Source organism: Manacus candei, unplaced genomic scaffold (genome assembly GCF_025592945.1).
Source record: "Manacus candei isolate 608988 ecotype Guabito, Panama unplaced genomic scaffold, ASM2559294v1 h1tg000112l, whole genome shotgun sequence".
NCBI classification, from domain to species: domain Eukaryota; kingdom Metazoa; phylum Chordata; class Aves; order Passeriformes; family Pipridae; genus Manacus; species Manacus candei.
The window spans coordinates 19366-40904 of NW_026138160.1; the positions used below are offsets into that span (position 1 = coordinate 19366).

The window sequence follows — 21539 nt, forward strand, 5'->3', positions numbered from 1 at the left end:
CGCGGCCCCGCACGGCCCGCGGCCCCCGGACACGCCGGGACCGAGCCCGGACCGAGCCCGAACCGAAACGGGCCCGACCTCCGTGCTTCCCCCGCGGGCCCGGCGCCGCCGGAGGGCGCGGGAGGCTCAGTCGTGACAGGCGGCGCGGGCAGCCCAAGGGGCCTTCGGTAGCGGCGGCGCCGGCGAGAGCGGGACCGGGACGGGTGAGGGGGAGAGAGGGAACGGGGACGGGAGAGGGAACGGGAAAAGGAATGGGAGAGGGAACGGGAAAAGGAATGGGAGAGGGAAAGGGAAAGGGAAAGGAAGCGGGAACGAGGACGGGAACGGGTGAGGGGGAGAGGGTGAGGGGGAGAGAGAGAGAGAGAGAGAGAGAGAGAGGGACGGGGAACGGGTGAGGGAACGAGGACGGGAAAGGAGCGGGAGCGGGGACGGGTGAGGGAGAGAGAGGGGAGGGAGCGGTAGCGGGGGGCTCGGGGTGGGGGCGGGAGCGGGGTCAGAGGCAGGCCCAGGGCCGGTGCCCCGGTGCGGCCGCGGGCCCTGCGGGCGGGCACTCGGTCACCGCCCCCCGCCCCCAGCATGGACACCGACCTGTACGACGAGTTCGGGAACTACATCGGGCCCGAGCTGGACTCGGACGATGACGATGATGAGCTGGGCCGGGAGGCCAAGGACCTGGATGAGGTGAGGGGGGGATGGCCCGGCCGCGGGGCTGGGATCTCGTCCCCGGGGTCGGGGTGGGGCTGGGGTTTAAAGGACTCACCAGATGTGTGCCCGGGGTGAAGGGGAAGGCAAAGCTCCCGCTGGGGTCACGGTGGGGACTGGGAGCTCCTGCAGCCGGCCTGGGTTTGAGTGGTGGTGCCAGTCCCGGGGAGGTTCCCTGTCCCTTTCGGGGTCTTCTCAGAAGCTGAGGCTGCATCAGGAGCCAGATCCCCCTGGGGGGAGGCAGAGAAAGACCCCAGGGACACCAGGGGGGCAGGAGGAGGGGGGGGAGCAAAGAGGCTGAGCCACGGGGGGAAGGAGGAGGTAGTTCCCATCTCCTGTGGGTCTGTGTGGGATGGGGGGGTGTTGTGTTGTGTGTGAGCTGGCGTTGGAGTCCCTACCTGTGCTGGTGTCTCTGCAAGCCCAGGGGCTGTTCATTTTCCTGAGGAAGGGCTGTGCTGCTCTCCCAGGAGCTGCTCCCAGGGCACCTCTGTGGGGTGCTGTGGGTCCCTGGCTGGGGTTGAGCTGAGGGTGGGCCCTGTTTGCAGCTGGAGGATGATGATGACGACGATGACATGGGGGAGCATGACGAGGAGCACCCTGGCATGGAGGTGGTGCTCCACGAGGACAAGAAGTACTACCCCACAGCTGAGGAGGTGTACGGGCCTGAGGTGGAGACCATCGTGCAGGAGGAGGACACACAGCCACTCACTGGTGAGTGGGGAGGGAGAGAAATGGGTTTCTTTCTGTGCTGCCCCTTTGGAGCCCCCTCACAGCCCCAGGAACACACACAGACTCCTCTTTGTCTGGTGTGTGCAGGTTTGGGCTCTTGTGGTTGTTCCAAATCCCAAATAGAAAAGCAGCAATCAGCAGAGACTTGAAAGTTGTTTAAGGAGAAGTTAAATACATTTAAGTCATCTTCTTTGATCCCTTTACACTGGAATATTTGTGTTGGAAGGGCCCTGCGGTGACCCTCTCCTGCAGCTGCTTTGATAAAGAGAATCTGTCAGCTGGAAAACTGGGAGTTTGATGGCAAAACTCCCTGTTCCTGGAGGTTGTTCCTGGTTTGGGGGCTCTGGGTGCAGTTTGTTGTTCTTTCTCTTGTTTCAGAGCCCATTATTAAACCCGTGAAGACCAAGAAGTTCTCCCTGATGGAGCAGACGCTGCCAGTCACTGTCTATGAGATGGAGTGAGTGCTGGGGGGGTCAGCTCGAGCTGTCACCACTGCTGGTCCCCCCTGCCCTGAGGGGTCCTGCTCTAGGCTGGGAGGGGTGGCAGATTTTTGGAGGGCTCTGGCTTGGTGTCTGACTGACCCCAGCAGCTGCTTCCCGGGTTCTGAACCAAGGGCAAGAGGAAGGAAATGCAGGACAGACCATTTCCCAGACGTTTTCCCTCCCCAGCACAGGGCAGGGCTCGGACACAGAGGGGGAATCTCATCTCAAGGTTGAGATAAAGTTCCATAGTCAGAGCCTCTTGTGGCTCAGGAAATACTTATGGAATGGTTTGACATGGAAGGGACCTTAAAGCCCATCCAGTTCCACCCCCTGCCATGGGCAGGGACACCTTCCACCAGCCCAGGTTGCTCCAAGCCCCGTCCAACCTGGCCTTGGACACTTCCAGGGTTCCAGGGGCAGCCACAGCTTCTCTGGGCAACCTGTTAAATATTCATGTGGCACACGTCATATTGGGACATTTTAGGTTGATCCCAGTCTCAAATTGGACCCCATCTATCCTGGAGGAGCTCCCACTGGGAATTCTTATGCTGCTGGGTGAGTGCAGAGCTCTGTGCAGGTCACCAGGACCGTGGGCGTGGTGGTGCCTACTGGTTGTACCCCAAAGCAGCCCCTGGGACACCAGGACTGGGAGAAAATCTCTGGAAAAAAATTCAAACTAACTTAAAGATAACATCTCACACAAGTTTGATGTGGAACAAAAAACATAATTTGCTTTTTCTATTAAAAATCTGATCTTGGCATCAGCGTTTTTGTGTGCTGTGGTGGGTGGAGGGTCCGTGTCCCCTGCTGCAGTGTGTTTGTGCTGTCCCTATTTGGGATGAGCAGATGGAGCTGTGGGAGTGTCCTTGGGCTCATCTCTCCATGTGCCACTTCATGGCCAGTCAGAGCTTTTCCCAGGTTTTAATGGTCTCTCTGTGTGGATCCCAGAAACAGGAACGGCTGAGCAGCAGCCCCAGTGTGAGCAGTCCCTCTGCTTGGCATCCAGCAGCCTCTTGTTTTTCAGAGGGAACAGGATGTTCCTGGAGCTGGTGCTCACTCAGGAATTCCCAGAGCTGTTTTGGGAGGGTCCATCCCTGCTGTTTTCGGTGCCCAGGGGGATTCAGCAGAACCAGAGCAGAGCCCAAGAGCTGCTGGGGCTGGTTTTCCTCAGCAGTTCCTTTGGCTCAGTCATTATCCACTGATTCCCTGCTCCCTGTGTGAGCTGTTCATCCCATTTGTAATTAATTCCTTTTGGCCCTGTTTGTTGATATAAATGGTTAGGATGGGGCCCAGAGAAATTCCTTGTGGGACGTTGCCAGAAACCTGCGAGTTGGGTATCGATTTCCCATTCAGCCTTATTTTCATACCAATTAGCAAGCTTTTAATCAGGGTTAGTATTGATTTCTGTATTTTTTAGCTCTTAATCGAAATGTTTTACGTTAAGAAGTCTACTGCATCAGTGAAAACTTAATCTGTTTAAAAAGGAGGTGATTTGACAGCACTTATTCTCTGCGGGCCTGTGGCAGTGGCTGCATGTTTTATAGTCTCTCATTATTTTTTAGGGTTGGCAATTTAGGCTCTCAATTATCTTTTGGCCAGGATCCCTGCAGAAGTGACTTGGCCCATCATTACCCAGCTTGGTTGCTGGTTCCAAAAAGACTTAAATTCCGTTGCTGTTTCCTTGAGTCCCTGGAATGTCACTGTTTTAAGACCTGAAAATCAGAATTAATGGTCTGTGGACCCCCTGGCTGCTTCCAAAGCTCTGTGGGGTGCTTGTTATCCAGCACGGTGATTTACTTGACTGCCTGCCACGGTTTGAGTGGAAGTGCTTCATCATCTGAGTGCATGGATGTGACTTTTGCTCCAGCACTGACTGGAAGAGAAGAAAAATATTCAATAATATTCCGTCGCTGGCAGCTTTGCCGGCTCCGTCTCCTCCCACCCACTGCCATCTGTCTGGGACTCCAACTCTTGTCCTCCCCATCTGGGAAGTGGGATTCTTCCCCCGCAGGGCACCGGCGGGCTGGGAGTTTGGCGAGGATTCAGGGGGCACCGTGGATGGGAAGCGTGGCTGAGATGGCACCTGCTTTTCTGAGACACGGCAGGAGCCTCCAACAGTCTTTTGTGTTTTGTTCCCCCAGTTTCCTGGCAGATCTCATGGACAACTCGGAGCTGATCCGGAATGTGACTCTGTGTGGGCACCTGCACCACGGCAAGGTACTGGGAACATCCAAAGTGTAGTGATAGTAATGGTGACCTCTCTGTTTGCTTTGCCATCTGTCCACAGCAGCACCTTCTGCTCCTCTTGCTGATTCGCTTATAGGATCATGGAATGGTTTGGGTGGGAAGGACCTTAAAGCCCACCCAGTCCCACCCCGTGCCATGGCCAGGGACACCTTCCACCAGCCCAGGTTGCTCCAAGCCCCGTCCAACCTGACCTTGGACACTTCCAGGGATCCAGGGGCAGCCACAGCTTCTCTGGGCAACCTGTGCCAGGGCCTCCCCACCCTCACAGGGGAGGATTCCTTCCCAATATCCCATCTAACCCAGCCCTTCTTCAGCTTAAAGCCATTCCCCCTTGTCCCATCCCTCCAGGCCCTTGTGAAATTTGTAGGTTTTCTCGTAGGTTAAATCTGTAGGTTTTACAATAACGTGCTCAAGGTTCTCTGTGCTGCTGCAGGAGGGCTGGGGTTGTGTTTGTCCCTGTGTGAGTGGAGTCACCTCCTCTCCCTTCTCTTTCCCAGACATGTTTTGTCGACTGCCTGATAGAACAGACGCACCCGGAGATCCGGAAGCGCTATGACCAGGATGTGAGTGAGCTCCTGCTCTGTTCCTGCCCTGCCCTGGGAGCAGGGATGGGGTGGCTTTTGCACCCTGAGGGAGGCTTTTACATCCCATGTGCCTGGGGACAAGGTGATTCAGGGACTGGAACGTAGGACTGGAAAGCCAGAGCTCAGTCCTACCTCCGCCTCTGTCACTTACCACCTTAACTGTGTGTCCAAGTTACTGTGTGTCCTGCTTCAGATTTATTATTTGAGACCAAAATGTGATGTTCTGACTCTTGTTTTGCCTTTGCAGCTCTGCTACACTGATATATTGTTCACAGAGCAAGAGGTGAGTGGTCTTGCAGCGATTTTATCCAGTTGTCTCATGCTTTACTCAGTTACAGTAGGCAGTTTTCTTGTCTATTTTAACACCTTTTTGTGCTTTTCACATTTTGGTTATTTTCTTTATCTGCTCCTCTTGTTTGCCTCAGTAAGATCCCTGGTCCAGCTTTCTTCCATTTCCCACAACCCTCGTCTCCATGGATGATTTATAAACTGTGTAATGTTAAACCTACAGCAGAGTCACCCCAGCATGTGGGTAACTCTTATTTGCTTTGAGAGAAAGAGGGGGAAGAGGTTTGCAGCAGTTATGGATGAGGAGAAAAACTGTTTCAAAATAAATACATTTCTCCTTCTTTTCCTTAGCTGGCTCCATGTGGTTGGACATGAGTGGGAGGTTTATTTTGTGTCATGACCAGAACAATCCTATGAAGCATTTTTTTCTCTTCATCTTAACGCTCTACTTTATGCTCAGTGTGATCAAGTCTTGCACTTTGAGGTGTAACTTGGCAGCAGCAGAGGGTGAAAGCACAGACAAACATGCACATTCTGTGTCTGGTGTTGCATATTGTGCCTCCTCAGCTGGCATCAGTGCAGTGGTGGCTCACCAGTATGAACCAGTACAACTGGGGCAGCTGGGCTGGGTACTGCAGTGATCTGACGTTGTTATTCCTTCCCTGGGAGGATGTCCTGGATGGATGTTAACTTCTTTCCATCTTTCTGATTTTTGCTTGGTCACCTTCTACATCTGCACATGGTGATCACTGTATTTACTTTTGACCTGCTAATCCTGCTTTCCTGTGTTTCAGAGGGGAGTGGGGATCAAGAGCACCCCAGTGACGATTGTTCTACCAGACACCAAAGGAAAATCTTTTCTCTTCAACATCATTGACACCCCAGGTGATTGTGCAATCCTGAAAATCCTGCTTTGGGAACCACTTGGCTTTGTTTTATATTTTTTATAGCTGATTCCAGCCTGGTCCTGAGCCTTTAGCTGAGTTCATTCCTCTGAAGTCACTTCCAGCAGTAACAACTGCACGTGGCCCTTAGTCACACAGTCACAGCATGGTTTGGGGTTAAGAGACCTTAAAGACCATCTAGTTGCAACCCCCTGCCATGGGCAGGAATAAGTCAGGCCTGTGTTTGTGATTAGCTGGCCTGATTGAGGGCTGATGAGGCTGAAAGGGTGTTTCACTCCAGAATACAAACAGCACAGGTAAATTGCCTTTTCCTGGTGTTGCAGTGGGATTGTGCTTTGCTCAAATGCTGTTGCCCCATAGCAAGACTCAGCAAATTCCCTTGAGCCTCTGACAGGCTCTTCTGGAGGGAACATAATCACAGATCAACTTGTTTTAAGAAACTTTAAGAAAGAGGGTCTTGGGACACATCTGCTGAGCTACAGCTCAGGCTGAGGGAGGCTAGAGCAGGAGGAGGAGGCTGCAGGGAGAGGCATCTGTTGTCTTTGCTGAGGAGAAATCTTCCTCCTTTTCCTGAAGTACTTGCAAAGAGCTGTGAGAAAAACAGTAACAAATGTGAGGAAAAGTGCCTGTTAAACAAGTTGTTGTGGATATTCTCAAAAAAAATCATTAAAGCTGAAGTTGAATCCCCATGGGGAGCTCTGGCAGCTGCTCCCGGGTCCCTGTCTGGAGAGGAAGCCATCTCTGTTCTACCTCCCTGGGTACCAGCAACCACAGGAATCTGCAGAGCTTCCCCCCCTCTGTGCTGCTGCATCAAGGCTTTCTCTGCCTCCACTCACCACCTCTCTGTGGTTTTGAAGGTCATGTCAATTTTTCCGACGAGGTCACAGCCGGCCTTCGCATCTCGGACGGTGTCGTGCTCTTCATCGATGCAGCTGAGGGGGTGAGTGCCAGCTTCTCCTAGGGGTGATCCTCAGCATCTCTTCTCTGGAGTCTCTGCTCCTGCCTTAGCATGAAGGCCGGGGTTGGGTTCAGCTTGCCGGGGGGAAGGTTTTTTGGAGGACGGGTTGGCAAGTGAGTTTTCCGTCCAAACAGGCAGTGATGCCTCTGGCTCCTATGTCCAGGCTGATGTGATTCGTGTGGCCTGTAGGCTGATTACTCAACTTGTGTGCATCTCCATCCCCATGATACCTAAAACTGAGCAGGTTATTTATACCAGAGATGTCCACAGGCTTGGATTCAAGGAATTCAGTTGGGTCAGCAGCTATCTCTGAGCTTCAGGAGGATTAGCTGATCGCTGGTGGCTGAGCCTGGGCTTTTCTGCAGCCTGGCAGCAGTGTAGGGGTCACTGGCTGCCCCTCACGCCCCAGATAGCATTTCATGGAGGCTTTCCTGGGGCTCTGAGCTGGTTGTTCCCTGCAGGTGATGCTGAACACGGAGCGGCTGATCAAGCACGCGGTGCAGGAGAGGTTGGCAGTGACCGTGTGCATCAACAAGATCGACCGGCTCATCCTGGAGCTCAAACTGCCCCCAACAGATGCTTATTACAAACTCAGACACATTGTAGATGAAGTTAATGGTCTCATCAGGTGAGGGGGTTTGTGTCCCTGTCCCACTGCAGGTGCTTCTCTCTGTGTATGCCTGAAAATCCATTAATTTGTCTCTTGATACGTTGAATCAGAGAAAATGGAACAGGAAGAACCATTGGAAATTTATTTCAGCCAATATGTTGAATTAGGGAGGATAGGCTCTTCCTGACAAGCTTCATGGGATTTCATTTCCCCCCCATTTTATTTGTCCTCCATTAAGAAGTAGGGACAGAGCAGTGAGCTTCTGTGTTCCCAAATATCTCAAATTATCCAGAAATTATCCAGATTGTATCCCAAACTGGAGGTTGAGATGTCTCAAAGCTCCTAAATATTTGCTAAAAAACCAGAAGGGCTTGCTGTTCCCACCCCTGAACAAAGCTATGATACTGATATAATCAAATCTCCTTGCCAGCCCTGCTCAGGGAAGGGAGGGACATTTTGGTAGCCATGCATCATTTCCGTGTATTCTGCATCCAGGGAATTTCTTTAACAACCTTCTGCCCTTCAAATGTATGTGGATTTGCACATGGGCTTCCTGGCTTGTCTCTGTTCAGTGTGTGGTGGCATCAGGCAGCTGGGAGGAGGGTAATTCATCCTGGCTTGCCCGTGAGCTCATTAAAACTGTTTTGATTAAATTCTGTCCTTGTATTATCTTTTCCCTTACTTGGTTGACCAACTTGGATGCTTTTTTTAGGGAAAGAAAACCTCCCCCAGACAAAAAAATCCAAAGCACTTGTGCTGGTAACTTTTTAGTTCCAGGATCTTTAAATCTTTGCACATTAATGCTTTCAAGTTTCTAGGCAGAAAATGTTCCTGACCCTGAAATTCCGATGGCGAACGAGCTGCAGCTTAAAGATGCTGCTTGGCAATGCAGGAACCCTGCCTGTCACATACTGCTGTTGGGTGTGGGAGGTGGGTTGGAGTGTCTCCTTTGGTTCATAACATTGATTTGGGTTTGTTTTCCTCCTCTCAGCATGTATTCCACTGACGAGAACCTGGTGCTGTCTCCCCTTCTGGGGAACGTGTGTTTCTCCAGCTCGCAGTACAGCATCTGCTTCACGCTGGGGTCTTTTGCAAAGATTTATGCAGACACATATGGTGAGGATTATCCAGAAACCTGGTGCACTTCAACATCTCATTCCCCAACCTTTTTTTGTTGAGGTTTTCTAAGCCCTGCAGCTTTCCCAGCACGGAGATGGCCAGTGTTTGTGTTCGGGAATTGCTGGGACATGGGAGGAACTGCAGAGCTGAGCCTTGGAGGGCAGAAAGCAGAAATACAGTTTTAGCTGGGTATTTTCTCCTGATAAATGTTTCTTGAGTGAGAAGCCAAGATTTTATACATACCCTAAAGCAGGAATAACAAGCCCTGCTCTGGCAGTTGAAGGCAGGTGTGTGAGTCGTGCTTTGCCTCCTTATCAGCAGCTCAGGAGAGAAGCAGTTAAGCTCTTCCTGCCTTTTCCCAAAACTCTCCGGAGTCTGAGACTCGGCTGCAGCTGGGCACAAGCTTGGCCCACAAGGTTTTGCACTCTTGCCCTCATTCTTTTTTAAGAAACTGTCTTTTTCTGTCTTTGATGTAATTTCCTGCTCCCCAGGTGCCCACTCAGGGCAATCTGCTGTGTGGAGCAGTGGGCTCTGTGCTGGCACGAGCAGCTGCACAGCCCAGGTTTTTGAAGTCTCCCACTGGGGAATTCAGGGATCTGTAGGAGCCATGAGGGGGGGAAGAAGGAGGTTGTAAAGCAGCTGGCCCAGCTCCTGCAAAGAAATTGGCCTGAGGGAGGATGAAGTTGTAGAGGTCAGGGACCGGAGTGTCAGGACTGTCAGGGAGTTTGGAACAGTAAATGAGCTCCCTGGGTGTCACAGCGTTAACTCAGAGCCTGCTGGGATGAGACCCCATCTTTGGGAGGGCTGAGAAGAGCACAGTCAGCAGGAGATGCCACCCATGTGGGGCAAGAAGGAGCTGGTGGGGTACTTGAAGTCAGGAATATTGGATTCTGATCATCAGGGATTGTGTGTGCAGCCACCACACATCAGCTGACAGGAGTTAGAACGGTTTAAGTGTCCAAATAACAGCCACCATAAAATTCCTTGTGCTCACACATCTGCCCACAGCCAAAGCTTGTTTGGAAACTGCTGTAGGTTTTCACCGTGTCCTGTTATTTGTAAATTCACCGTGACAGCCAGCACTGCTCTGTTCCCTCAGCACTGCGTGTTTGGCTGAGAAAGAGAGAGGAACCTGGAGATGTTCAGCAGGACAGAAAATGCTGGTGCTGAGCCTGAGGGGTGGAGGGCAGCCCAGCACCTTGGCACTGCAGTGTCAGGCACAGCGTTCCCGTTTGGAAGTGCAGCAGATGTGGCTGGGCTCCTGCAGTGCAGTGTCTGGCAGCCAGTGCTCCTCAGCTCTGACCTCCTGGGTAGCTGAGAGAGCTGGAGTGTTCCAGTCTGTGAACTTCAGTGTCCCTGGGCTGCTGGGGACATCCTCAGTGGGCTGTTTCTCCTCACCTCTGCCTGGTCTCCCCAGGTCAGGGCTTAATCTTTCACTCAGAATTGGGACCTGGCGTTCACTCACCAGCATCAGTTCATTAAATCGAATCCTCAGGGCTGTTTTAAAAGCCAAAAAGCAAAGATTTCCAAGCTGAGAGAAATACATCTGATTCTGCCATTTGCTTTTTCCCTTTAGGAGACATCAATTATCAGGAGTTTGCCAAGCGGCTTTGGGGTGACATCTACTTCAACCCGAAGACGTAAGAACCCTGTTTGAATGTCTGTTACTTTTTTCCTGGGTTTTTCCCTCTTTCCCTGTAAAATGTGGACTAGATGACCACCCAAGGTCATTCCAACCTGCTCCTGTGATGCAGTACTATCTGGAAGGGTTGAGTCAGGCCTCCTGCCTGGTGTGAATCCACGTGGTCCTCCTGAATCCCATAAGCAGGAGCAGAGAGGCTCCTCTGGCCTTTGTTTGGAGTAAGCCTGGCCCTGACAGTTTCCTGGGGCTCAGGAGGGAGAAGAGGATAACCTGGCAGGAGCAGAGGCCGTGTAGGGGTGGTTCCAGGCTGCAGTTCTTGCTCCTCATGTCTCCCCTGGTCTCCAACAGCCGCAAGTTCACCAAAAAGGCCCCGACGAGCAGTTCCCAGCGCAGCTTTGTGGAGTTCATTCTGGAGCCCCTGTACAAGATCTTGGCTCAGGTATGTGGTAGTTCTTTCTCCTGTCTTTTCTCTCTTTCTCCAGCCAGGAGCAGTCAGGGCCTGGGCACTGGGTGGCAAGTTTGGTGCCTGTGGGACTCTTCTGTCCCATTCTGCAGCGTGATCTTCACAAGGGCTGATTTGGGGGTGCAGAGCAGCAGTGACAAACTCCATAACAATTGTTCCTTGCAAATGCAGCCCCGTATTTGCAGTAAATGGAACTGCCCTTAGTGTTCCTGGTGTGCCCTGATAGCAGCCAAGTGGTAGTGCTTGGACTTGGAGCAAAGACTTGGAGCACAAGTCTGATGAGGAGCAGCTGAGGGAGCTGGGGGGGCTCAGCCTGGAGAAAAAGAGGCTCAGGGGGGACCCTCTGGCTCTGCAGCTCCCTGACTGGAGGGGGGAGCATGTTCCAGGGAACAAGGGACAGCACAAGAGAAAACAGCCTCAAGCTGTGCCAGGGGAGGGTCAGGTTGGATATTGGGGAAAATTTCTTCACCAAAAGGGTGATCAGGCATTGGCACAGGCTGCCCAGGGCAGTGGTGGAGTCCCCATCCCTGGAAGTGTTCCAAAAATATGTAGATGTGGTACTTGGGCACATGGATTAGTAATGGACTTGGTCTAGTGGTTGTGTGTATATAGGGCTTTTCCAACCTTAATGATTCCACGATCCTGTGATTTGACCCATCTGGCTCTGTCGTGAGCTCTAAACCAGCGCAGGTCCAGATCCCTGTGGGTGATGTGTGAACCTGCACCTGGGAGTTACTGGCTTGGATCCCCCCACTGAAGTGAGAGTGGGGCTTGTTGTCTTGCAGGTGGTGGGGGATGTGGACACGACCCTGCCCAGGACCCTGGATGAACTTGGCATCCACCTGACCAAAGAGGAATTGAAGCTGAACATTCGGCCCCTCCTGCGGCTGGTTTGCAAGAAGTTCTTTGGGGAGTTCACAGGTAAAAGCTGTTTGTCTTCCCCTCCACAATCTTCCCTGTACCCCAGTACCTCCCACCAACAGTTAAGGGCTATATTTTGGCCACGGGGTGCTCACTTGCACAGACCCTGCTGAGCTTTCCAAATATAAACCATTAAACCCCCTGCCCACAGGATACCGCTCACCTCTCCCCACTGCTGTGGGTGCGCTGTGGTCACAGTGGCTTTGCCTTGTGCTTGTGGGATCTATTTCTTTCCTCCACACTGGTTAATCCTGTCCTCACCAAGTGTCCCTGTTCCAGGCTTCGTGGACATGTGTGTGCAGCACATCCCCTCCCCGAAGGTGGGGGCCAAGACGAAGATCGAGCACACCTACACCGGCGGCGTGGACTCGGACCTGGGCGAGGCCATGAGTGAATGTGACCCCGACGTAAGGAAACTTGTGTTTATTTTGAGTGTCCAAACCCAAGGCAAACAGGCCCTGCTCTCCCTGCCCTCACAGGGCAGCTGCCTTCCAGCCAGCCATCTGCACAGATTTCACTCACAGCACTCTGAAACCTCTCATCCGACACTGGCACAAATCTCCTCACTCCGAGGAGCTTCAGCTGCCTACCAGGGCAGCCCTGGAGAGAGGGAATTGTTTGACAGCGTTCAGAGAAGAACAGGACTAGGTCAGGACTCCAGAGCACGTGGGAGAGCTGCAGGGTGGTTTTGTGTCCTTTTGTTGCCTTTTTGTCCCTTTTCCTTGAAGTTTGATTCTCTTCCCAAACTGAGAAAACTGATCTGAACTGAGCTGATAAAAATAACCCTGCATTAGTTAGTCAGCACCTTTCCTCTGAAAGCCCTGCAAAACCTTCCTCCTCAAACAGCTTGCACTGAGCTGTCACTCGGAGTTGTCTGGAGCCACCAACGCCGGCAGCTGAGGGAGGAATTTGCCTGTGACTTTTGCTCTGATGTCTGCAGAGAAAATGAGTCTCTTATTTTAATGAGTTGTGATTATCCACATAACACTCCACATTGGTGACTGTCACCACATCACCAGGGTGGAGTGACCTTGTGGGACTGGAGGCTGTGGTCTGTGGGGGCTCAGGTGCTCTGCCCTGGGCGGGTTTGCAGGCCAGCAGGTGACATTTCTCCTCATGGCTTTGTCCCAACAACCGTTTGCTGCTCTGCAGGAGGAGGGATGGGAGCTCCAGAACAGTCCACCAGGGTCATTCCAGGGGTTTCCACACAGGGCAAGGAGATGTAGGGCCTCCAGTGGGAAGAAATGAAGGAATTGGCAAATCAAAAGAAGTATTCCTAAATTCCAGCCCATTAATCCCTTTTATACACTAATCATGGAATCATAGAATATCCTGAGTTGGAAGGGACCCACAAAGATCATCAAAGTTCAGTCCTGCCAGGTCTGTGTGTTTCTTGTCTGTGCTTTGGAAGAGGCTCATTTCTCTCTCTCTGTCACGGGAAGGGTCCCTTGATGTGTCACACAACAAAAATGTACAGCACTGATGATGGTGTCCAGTTCCACGCCTTTGGCAGGGTGCTCAGTGGCACCATTCATGCTGGACAGCCTGTGAAGGTCCTTGGAGAAAACTACACCCTGGAAGACGAGGAGGATTCCCAGATCTGCACCGTCGGACGCCTCTGGATCTCGGTAGCAAGGTATGGAAAGCTCTGGCAAGGGGTTCACTGGGGAGGGGAGTCACCTGGAGTCAGGTGAGGGGCTGGGAGGCAGGGAGAGCTGCAGGGACAGGGAGGAGGAGGGCACTGGAAGGCCTGAGGCTGCAGTGGTGCTCTCCTGCCTTGCAGGTATCACATTGAGGTGAACAGGGTTCCTGCTGGCAACTGGGTGCTGATTGAGGGTGTGGACCAGCCCATCGTGAAGACAGCGACCGTGACAGAGCCCCGGGGCAATGAGGAGGTACCTGCATGGCTGGCATTGCCCAGCCTTACGAGGAGGCAGGGTGATGGAGGGCATCCCAAAAGCTCTCCTGGTGAGGCTGAAGAATCCTCATGGCCCTGATGCTGAGGCACAAGAGCCACTGAGGGACAGGGAGCAGCTGTGTCCAACCTGTGGGCTTCTGTGATGCACTTTCAGCTCTTTGTCCTCTCTGGTTCCAGGCTCAGATCTTCCGACCCTTGAAGTTCAACACCACCTCTGTTATCAAAATAGCAGTGGAGCCAGTGAACCCCTCAGAGCTCCCCAAAATGCTGGATGGTCTCAGGAAAGTCAACAAGAGTTACCCCTCCCTTACAACTAAGGTACTGCTGGGGGTGGTTGGACTAAATGATCTCCAGGGGTCCCTTCCAGCTCTGGCTGTTCTGTGATTCTGTGTGACTGTTTCCAGCCTGTGGTGGGGGCAACTTCTGGGCTGATCTTAAAAGTAGTTAATTTTTTACTGTGGGTTGTTATGTTTGTTGTGGGTCTTTTCATGCTGTTGCATGTTGATCTCATAAATTATGTGGAAATAGCAGAAAAGTATAAATCCAGCAGAAAAACACCCCTTGTGCCAGGGAAGCAGCTTTCTGCAGCACTTCCTGCTGGAAAAGGCTGCAGGAGCTTTCCTTGGGATGCTCTGATCCCAACCAGCTGATCCTTCCTCAGGCTTGAGTAGGAGCCTGGGAGGCAGGAGCTGTGAGCAGGAATGTTGTCAGCTGAACCCCTCTCTTCTCTTCCAGGTGGAAGAGTCTGGGGAGCACGTGATCCTGGGGACAGGAGAGCTGTACCTGGACTGTGTGATGCACGACCTGCGCAAGATGTATTCCGAGATTGACATCAAGGTGAGGGGGTGAGAGGGGGGCTTTTCCCAGCTGGAAACCCTGGAAAACCAGGGCTTTGTTCCCCTGTCTCAGAAGGATGGGAAAATGAACCTACCTGAACATACAACATGGATTTTGTCACATCCCTGTAAAAGGGAAAAAAGAAAAGGGCTGTTGGGGTGCAGAAGTGCCTCTTACGGCCTGACTGTCACAGCAATGGGATTGAGAGACTGAAAATTGTCTTAGAGAAGAGTTTTCCATAATCTAGCCTTTTCCTGTGCCTCAGCTATTGCTTGGTTAGCACCAAATAAATAAATTGAGCAGAATTTTTCATGCCTGGAGTCAGGTTTAAATCTTCCTGTCTCATTTGAGTGAAGGAATTAGTGGAGCTGCCTGTGAAGCCTCAGTGGTTCATGCACAAAACACTGCCAGGTGAACCAGTTTTTTCTTGTAGGTGTTCAGGGCTTTCAAACAGTCTCTTTACAAACAAAAAAGGACTGAAAACACACTTGTTGTTCCAGGTGGCCGATCCAGTGGTGACATTCTGTGAGACAGTGGTGGAAACGTCCTCCCTGAAGTGCTTTGCTGAGACCCCCAACAAGAAGTAAGAGGCTGTGGGTGAGGGGGGCAGAGGGAGGGTCCATCCCCTGCAGGGGGGCTGTTCCCTCTGGCTGTTGTCCACACAAGTGTCCAGCTGAGCTGAACTCAGGAACACACTGGAGTCCCAGGGGTGTTCCTGTGCTTTGTGGGAGCTCTCAGAGTGAAGGGAATACAGATCCACATCCTCCTCTTTACCTGTCCCACTCTCTCAGCAGTTCTGTGGGTGTTTCCCAGACTGGGAGTTGTCCTGGGAGCAGCTGCCACAGAGCCCAGTGCTGCCTTCAGTAACTCCCCAAACAATTTCATGAGCAAAAGCTTTGTCTTCTCGTGTCCATACTTAATCTTGGATTTGTGCCTTCCTGGTGATGCCCTGGGCCCTTGGAGATGTGAGAGCATGGGGCATTTTCATGCTTGAATTTTCAGGGAAATCAAGGTCTGCTGAAGATGGCTTTCCTCTGTTCCCCCATGGTTTCTGGTTCTTCTTGCCCTCCTTTATTCTGATACTCTCTCCATGGTTGGCAGCCTGATTTCTGGGAACAGAGGGGTTCCAGTCTTCACAGAATCAAAGGATGGTTTGGGTTGGAAGGGACCTTACAGTCCATCCAGTTCCAAGCCCTGCTAAGGGCAGGGACACCTTCCACCAGACCAGGTTGTTCCCAGTCTTAGGTGAGTCTTTGACCTTCTGGATACATGGAATGACCTGTGCTGGGGACAGGTTAGTGGTGTTGGGGGTTCTTGAGCACTTGGTCTGTGTTTACAAGGAGACAGTGACAGCAACAGGCACGTATGGTTTCATCAGCCCAACTGTGCTGGAGGCAGGGGGCAGCTGTAGAGCCCCAGAATCATGGAATCAGTAAGGCTGGAAAAGCCCTCTAAGATGATCAAGTCCAACAGTCAATGTAGCAGCACCACCATGTTCACCATTAAACCATGTCCTCAAGTGACACATCCACACATTTTTTGAGCACTTCCAGGGATGGGGACTCCACCACTGCCCTGGGCAGCCTGTGCCAGGGCTTTGCAACCTTTTCTGTGAAGAAATTTTCCCCAGTATCCAACCTGACCCTCCCCTGGCACAGCCTGAGGCCGTTCCCTCTCCTCCTGTCCCTTGTTCCCTGGGAGCAGAGCCCGACCCTCCCCCGACTCCCCCCTCCTGTCAGGGAGTTGCAGAGCCAGAAGGTCCCCCCTGAGCCTCCTTTTCTCCAGGCTGAGCCCCCCCAGCTCCCTCAGCTGCTCCTGCTGCTCCAGCCCCTTCCCAGCTCCGTTCCCTTCCCTGGACACGCTCCAGCCCCTCAACGTCTTTCTTGTCCTGAGGGGCTGCCAGTGCCTGATCCTCCCAGTAGCTCCATTCCCATCGCTCTCTGGCCTCACTGGGACTGTCTCTCCTCAGGAACAAGATCACCATGATCGCTGAGCCCCTGGAGAAGGGACTGGCAGAGGACATTGAGAACGAAGTGGTGCAGATAACGTGGAACAGGTATGACTGATCTGGGAGAGCAGGAATCCATCTAGGTGCAAATAACTGGGGAGAAAAGGGAATGCTGGGATCTACAGGGTGCACAGTGTCAGGCAGGGATCCTGTTTGGTATTGCTGCCAGCCTGTCCATGAGCATCCCTGCCCCAGGAAATGGACTGTTCCAGGTAAAAGCTGAGACCATTTTATTACTGAAGGGAGCAGGGTTGCAAATACATTATGAGTGCAAGTCAGATACTTGTTTCCTACAATTTCTTCCCTTGTTTTTCCATCAGGAAGAAGCTGGGTGAATTCTTCCAGACCAAGTACGACTGGGATTTGCTGGCTGCCCGTTCCATCTGGGCCTTTGGGCCGGATGCCACTGGCCCAAACATCCTGGTAGATGACACACTGCCCTCAGAGGTGAGGGGGGGGTCATGCTTCAGTGAGACCTTTGTCCCGTGGTGCCAGGAGGTTCCCACTCCTCCCAGAACTTCCAGCAAGGCCCTGATGCAGTTGGGCTGCTCATTGTTTGCCACAGCTCAGACCTGCTGCACTTTCCCCACCACAGCTGTTATTTGTTTGGGCCAATGTCTTAAAACTTGTCAGCTAATGGGCCTGCCTTTCAGGGGCACCAAAATATGGACCCTTAATCTATAACTCTGGGGTGCCAAGCTCTGAAGTTGATGGTCCTGAGCTGTGAGAGCGAGGGGTGGACATTGAGGGTACAGGGGAACATTGCTGCTCTTTTAGGAACTGGCTTTTAACTGGGGTCTGTTACTGCTTCTGGTGCAGGTTTGGTTTCTGAAGCTGTCTGTCTGTCTGTCTGTCTGTCTATAGGTGGACAAGTCCCTTCTGGGCTCAGTGAAGGACAGCATCGTGCAGGGCTTCCAGTGGGGGACCAGGGAAGGGCCCCTCTGTGATGAATGTAAGTGGGACCTGTGGGGAAGTGGAACTAATGACAGGATTGATTAAGAATTTAATCTCTGAGCGTTCAGGTGTCCAAGGCCAGGTTGGACGGGGCTTGGAGCAACCTGGGCTAGTGGAAGGTGTCCCTGCACATGGCAGGGGGTGGGACTGGGTGGGCTTTAATGTCCCTCCCAACCCAAACCATTCCGTGATTCTATGACATGCAGCGTTACGACGTGGTCGTGCTTTCCCTGCTGGAATTAAGTTTAGGAGAACTGCTGGTGTCTCTGGGCGTTGGGGCATGTTGAGATGCAGTTGGTGCTGGCAGAGGACATCCCCCCAGGTCACCCTGTGTCACTTGTCCCTTCACAGTGATCCGCAACGTGAAGTTCAAGATCCTGGACGCGGTGATTGCGCAGGAGCCCCTGCACAGGGGCGGGGGGCAGATCATCCCCACGGCCCGCAGGGTCGTGTACTCTGCCTTCCTCATGGTGAGGCTTTGCTGTGTGTGATGGGCTGGGCTGGGCTGGGCTGGGCTCCTGCCCCGGGGGTGCTGGTTTAGACTGACTCACCCATCCAAGAACGTCTCCAGTGCCCTTGAAGGGCTGCACTATGAGTGGTCACGTTCCAGCCTGGGTGGAAGCTGGTGTGCATCTCCTCGCTCTCCCCTCCCTGCTCCTGCCTGGCATGAGGGAGAGGGAAGCGTATGACTCATGACCAGAAGGAGAAAAGCTCCATTCAGTGTCCATGACGTTGGTTTGGGCGTCCACAGGGCAGCAGGAGCCCTGCAATCCCTGGTCAGGCACTGGGTTTGACCAAAGAATGCCAGTCTCTGAGTCTTGCTTGAGCTGTGCTGGTGGTGCTGGAGGCTCAGTGGGTCGTGTCCCTGTCTCCTCACAGGCCACCCCTCGTCTGATGGAGCCCTATTACTTCGTGGAGGTGCAGGCCCCCGCCGACTGCGTGTCCGCCGTGTACACGGTGCTGGCCCGGCGCAGGTGAGCTGTTCCCATCCCCTGGAGGGCTGCAGAGCTGCAGCTTTGGGAGCTGGGTTGTTGGAGACTCCCACAGTCCTGGCACTGCTTGTGGAGTGAGGGCAAAGTGTGCATGAAGTGACAGCTGGAAGCTTCCTGACTGATCCCAGCTGTGTGGGGAGGGATGTCTGGGATCACACACAGCCTGTGGGTTGTGCCTGGTTCTTCCTGAGTGTCAGAGGAGAGAATACACAAAGGGATGTGCTCCCCACCAGGAGCACTGTGCTCAGCTCTGGGCCCCCAGCACAGGAAGGACATGGACCTGCTCAAGCAGGTCCAGAGGAGGCCACAAAGATGCTCAGAGGGCTGGAGCAACTTCCCTGTAAGAACAGGCTGGGAGAGCTGGGGTGGTTCAACCTGGAGAAAAGAAGGATTCAGGGGGACCTTAGAACCTTTCCAGTGCCTAAAGGGGCTCCAAGAGAGCTGGGGAGGGACTTTGGACAAGGGCCTGGAGGGACAGGACAAGGGGGAATGGCTTCCCACTGCCAGAGGGCAGGGTTAGATGGGATAGTGGGAAGGAATTCTTTCCTGTGAGGGTGGGGCAACCTGGCACAGGTTGCCCAGAGAAGCTGTGGCTGCCCCATCCCTGGAAGTGTCCAAGGCCAGGTTGGATGGGGCTTGGAGTAACCTGCCCATGGCAGGAGTGGAATGGAATAGGATTTAAGGTCCCTTCCCACCCAGCCCATTCCCTGGTTCTGTGACACTTAGGAAGACCAATCTTTTGACACGTTTGCAGAGGCCACGTGACACAGGATGCTCCGATCCCCGGCTCCCCTCTCTACACCATCAAAGCCTTCATCCCAGCCATTGACTCCTTCGGGTTTGAGACTGACTTGAGGACCCACACGCAGGGACAAGCCTTCTCCCTGTCTGTCTTCCACCACTGGCAGGTGAGTCCATGTCCTGGGGAAACAGGGAAGAGGGGCAGGTAGGATCAGGTACCAGGTAGGTGCTGTCAGTGCCAGAGCTCACACAGGGCAGGACAACATCTCTGGAGAGTTTCCTCAGAGGATTTTGGGGAGGCTTTGTGCACCAGCTGTTCCATGTCTGCCAGGGCTTTGTTCCAAGTCCCATCACACCTTGTCCTAACGAGGGAGCACCGAATGCTGCTGCTGGCTGAGTGTCAGGGTCCTGGAGTGCCCTGAGGAATCCTGAGGAGGAGGGAATGTTTGGATGCAGTCTGCAGCCTGGGGAGCAGGAGCCTTGGAGCAGGGGTCAGATTCACTGATCTGCTGTAAGACATGAGGTGCCACATTTGAGCTTTGCCTCTCACAGAAGGTGTTTTAGACCTGTAGAAAACAAAATTTGGGATGAAATACTGTTCTGTGGTCACTTCTGTGTCTGGGACAAGTCAGGTCCTGTGGGAGCCACTGCTGTGAGGTGCACAGTGACTTGGGTACAGCCAGGTGGGAGCAGCAGCTGCGGGCTGAGCCTAAAGGTCAAGATGTGAAAGCCCGAGGCTGAGCTCTGAAAGAACAAACACACCTGGTTTGTGGAGAGAGTTGTGCTGACTGAGACCCACATGGGCTGGGCTGGTTATTTTAGGGGTCTTATGCTACACCAGCCCCTGGGGAAGGTGGGACATGTCCTTGGCTTGGATTTTCAACACTGTATTAAGTGACTTCCCCCAGGCATGAACATCAGCAGTGACGTGAGTTTGTGTGTGCCAGGAGAACAGAAGGGATGTTGGGGATGTCTGCAGGGCCCAGGGGTGTTTCCTGTTGCAGTTTGGGGTCTCCAGGAGGTTGAACCAGCTGCACTAGCACTCTCATGTCCTGGCCCTGTGTTCCAGATTGTGCCTGGGGACCCCTTGGACAAGAGCATCGTGATCCGGCCGCTGGAGCCGCAGCCGGCCCCTCACCTGGCCCGGGAGTTCATGATCAAGACCCGGCGCAGGAAGGTACGTCTGGGAGCAGTCCCTGCAGTGTCCCTCTGGCCCAGCAGCTGAGCTGTTGCAGTGTTGTCCCTTGAGTGTGCCACGTCCCCTCTGTGTTCCCAGAGTGCTCCAATGTCTTCCCAGGGCTTCCCCAGTGCTGCCTCTCGGTGCCTGTGGGAGTCCCATCTGTGACTCCAGCCCAAACCAGGATCCTATGGCCTCCACTGAGCCCCACTCCCCCCCCCCAGCCTCTCTGACTCCTCAGTGGCCTGGTTTATCCCCCTTGTCCTGCAGAAAAAGCAGGAACTGGTTTCTGAGCTGGACTGAGGGGCTGGAGGGGCTCCCAGGGCCACAGAGGGAGCAGAAGGAATCAAGCTCCCCCATGGGAGGGCAGTGAGGTGGTAGATACACTCAGCAACTGCACGTTCACAGCCTCCTGAGGGGTGTTAGATGCCCTCAAGCTGCAGAAAAGCACCTCATGCCTCCTCTGGAGCCCAAAAGTTTATCTTACTGCAGGACACGAGGGCTTTTAGGTGGAATCTCCGTGGAGTGGCTGTGTGGGGAGTAACCCTGGCCTTGTGTTACCCCACAGGGCCTGAGTGAGGACGTGAGCATCAGCAAGTTCTTCGACGACCCCATGTTGCTGGAACTGGCCAAGCAGGACGTTGTTCTCAACTACCCCATGTGAACGTGCAGCCCTGGCTGGCAGCTCTCGGTCCTTCCCTGTCCCTGCCTGCCCAGCCCTGGCTCCTGGAGGCTCAGGGCATGCGGGGAGCTGCTCCTCACATTGTTTTTCCATGGCTGTGGAAGTCTCCCTGGGCATTCATGGACCATTTGTGGGCATTCCCTGTGTGGGGAACAGCCCAGAGCCCTGATCCTTTCTGTACTGTGACCTCCAGCAAGGAGGTTTTCCCCTGGGATTGGCTCCTCCAGGCACATGGAGCAGAGCACTGTGAATATGTCGGGATTCCTGAGGGCTGGGCCTAAACAGTGTGTCAGGCATTTGGGGCAGCTGAGGAGGGGAGGATTCTGGGGGGGAAGTCTGGAGGGCAGTGCTTCTACCTGCTCCCTGGGAGGAGAGATGAGTGTGGCTTTGACCTTTTTGTACCCCTTTTTTGAACCCTTGTAAACATTTAGTACAAACTTCCAGGCTGGGCTTGGTCTGATCATGCTCAGAGATGGCAGTGCTGGAGGAGCCTTCCTGGTGCTCCCAGCATGTGCTGCCCCAATTTCCCCCATCCTCAGCCCCCATTTCCCCATCCTCAGCTCTGATTCTCCCTGTCCCA

At 53.5% G+C, this 21539-nt stretch overlaps 1 protein-coding gene across 1 annotated transcript; it reads left to right on the forward strand.

Annotated features, from left to right (window-relative positions):
* Nucleotides 1-101: 101 nt before the first annotated feature.
* Nucleotides 102-21400, forward strand: EFTUD2 (elongation factor Tu GTP binding domain containing 2). The gene is made up of 28 exons (XM_051769702.1): nt 102-203; nt 576-681; nt 1248-1413; nt 1810-1888; nt 4055-4130; nt 4658-4723; nt 4992-5027; nt 5827-5917; nt 6795-6877; nt 7357-7523; nt 8497-8621; nt 10201-10264; nt 10615-10705; nt 11515-11650; nt 11930-12057; nt 13093-13286; nt 13434-13545; nt 13746-13886; nt 14304-14405; nt 14906-14988; nt 16375-16461; nt 16734-16860; nt 17278-17365; nt 17719-17837; nt 18247-18341; nt 19114-19267; nt 20170-20277; nt 20846-21400. The coding sequence occupies exons 2-28, from the start codon at nt 577-579 to the stop codon at nt 20939-20941; spliced, it is 2919 nt and encodes a 972-aa protein (XP_051625662.1). The 5' UTR covers nt 102-203; nt 576; the 3' UTR covers nt 20942-21400.
* Nucleotides 21401-21539: the final 139 nt, after the last annotated feature.

Excerpts from the sequence above, each read along its gene's own strand:
- EFTUD2 (XM_051769702.1), top strand. The coding sequence starts at position 577 with ATGGACACCGACCTGTACGACGAGTTCGGGAACTACATCGGGCCCGAG. Across the intron at positions 13,546-13,745 it reads AGCCCCGGGGCAATGAGGAG|GCTCAGATCTTCCGACCCTT; the intron begins GTACCTGCATGG and ends CTCTGGTTCCAG. Across the intron at positions 19,268-20,169 it reads CTGTCTTCCACCACTGGCAG|ATTGTGCCTGGGGACCCCTT; the intron begins GTGAGTCCATGT and ends CCTGTGTTCCAG.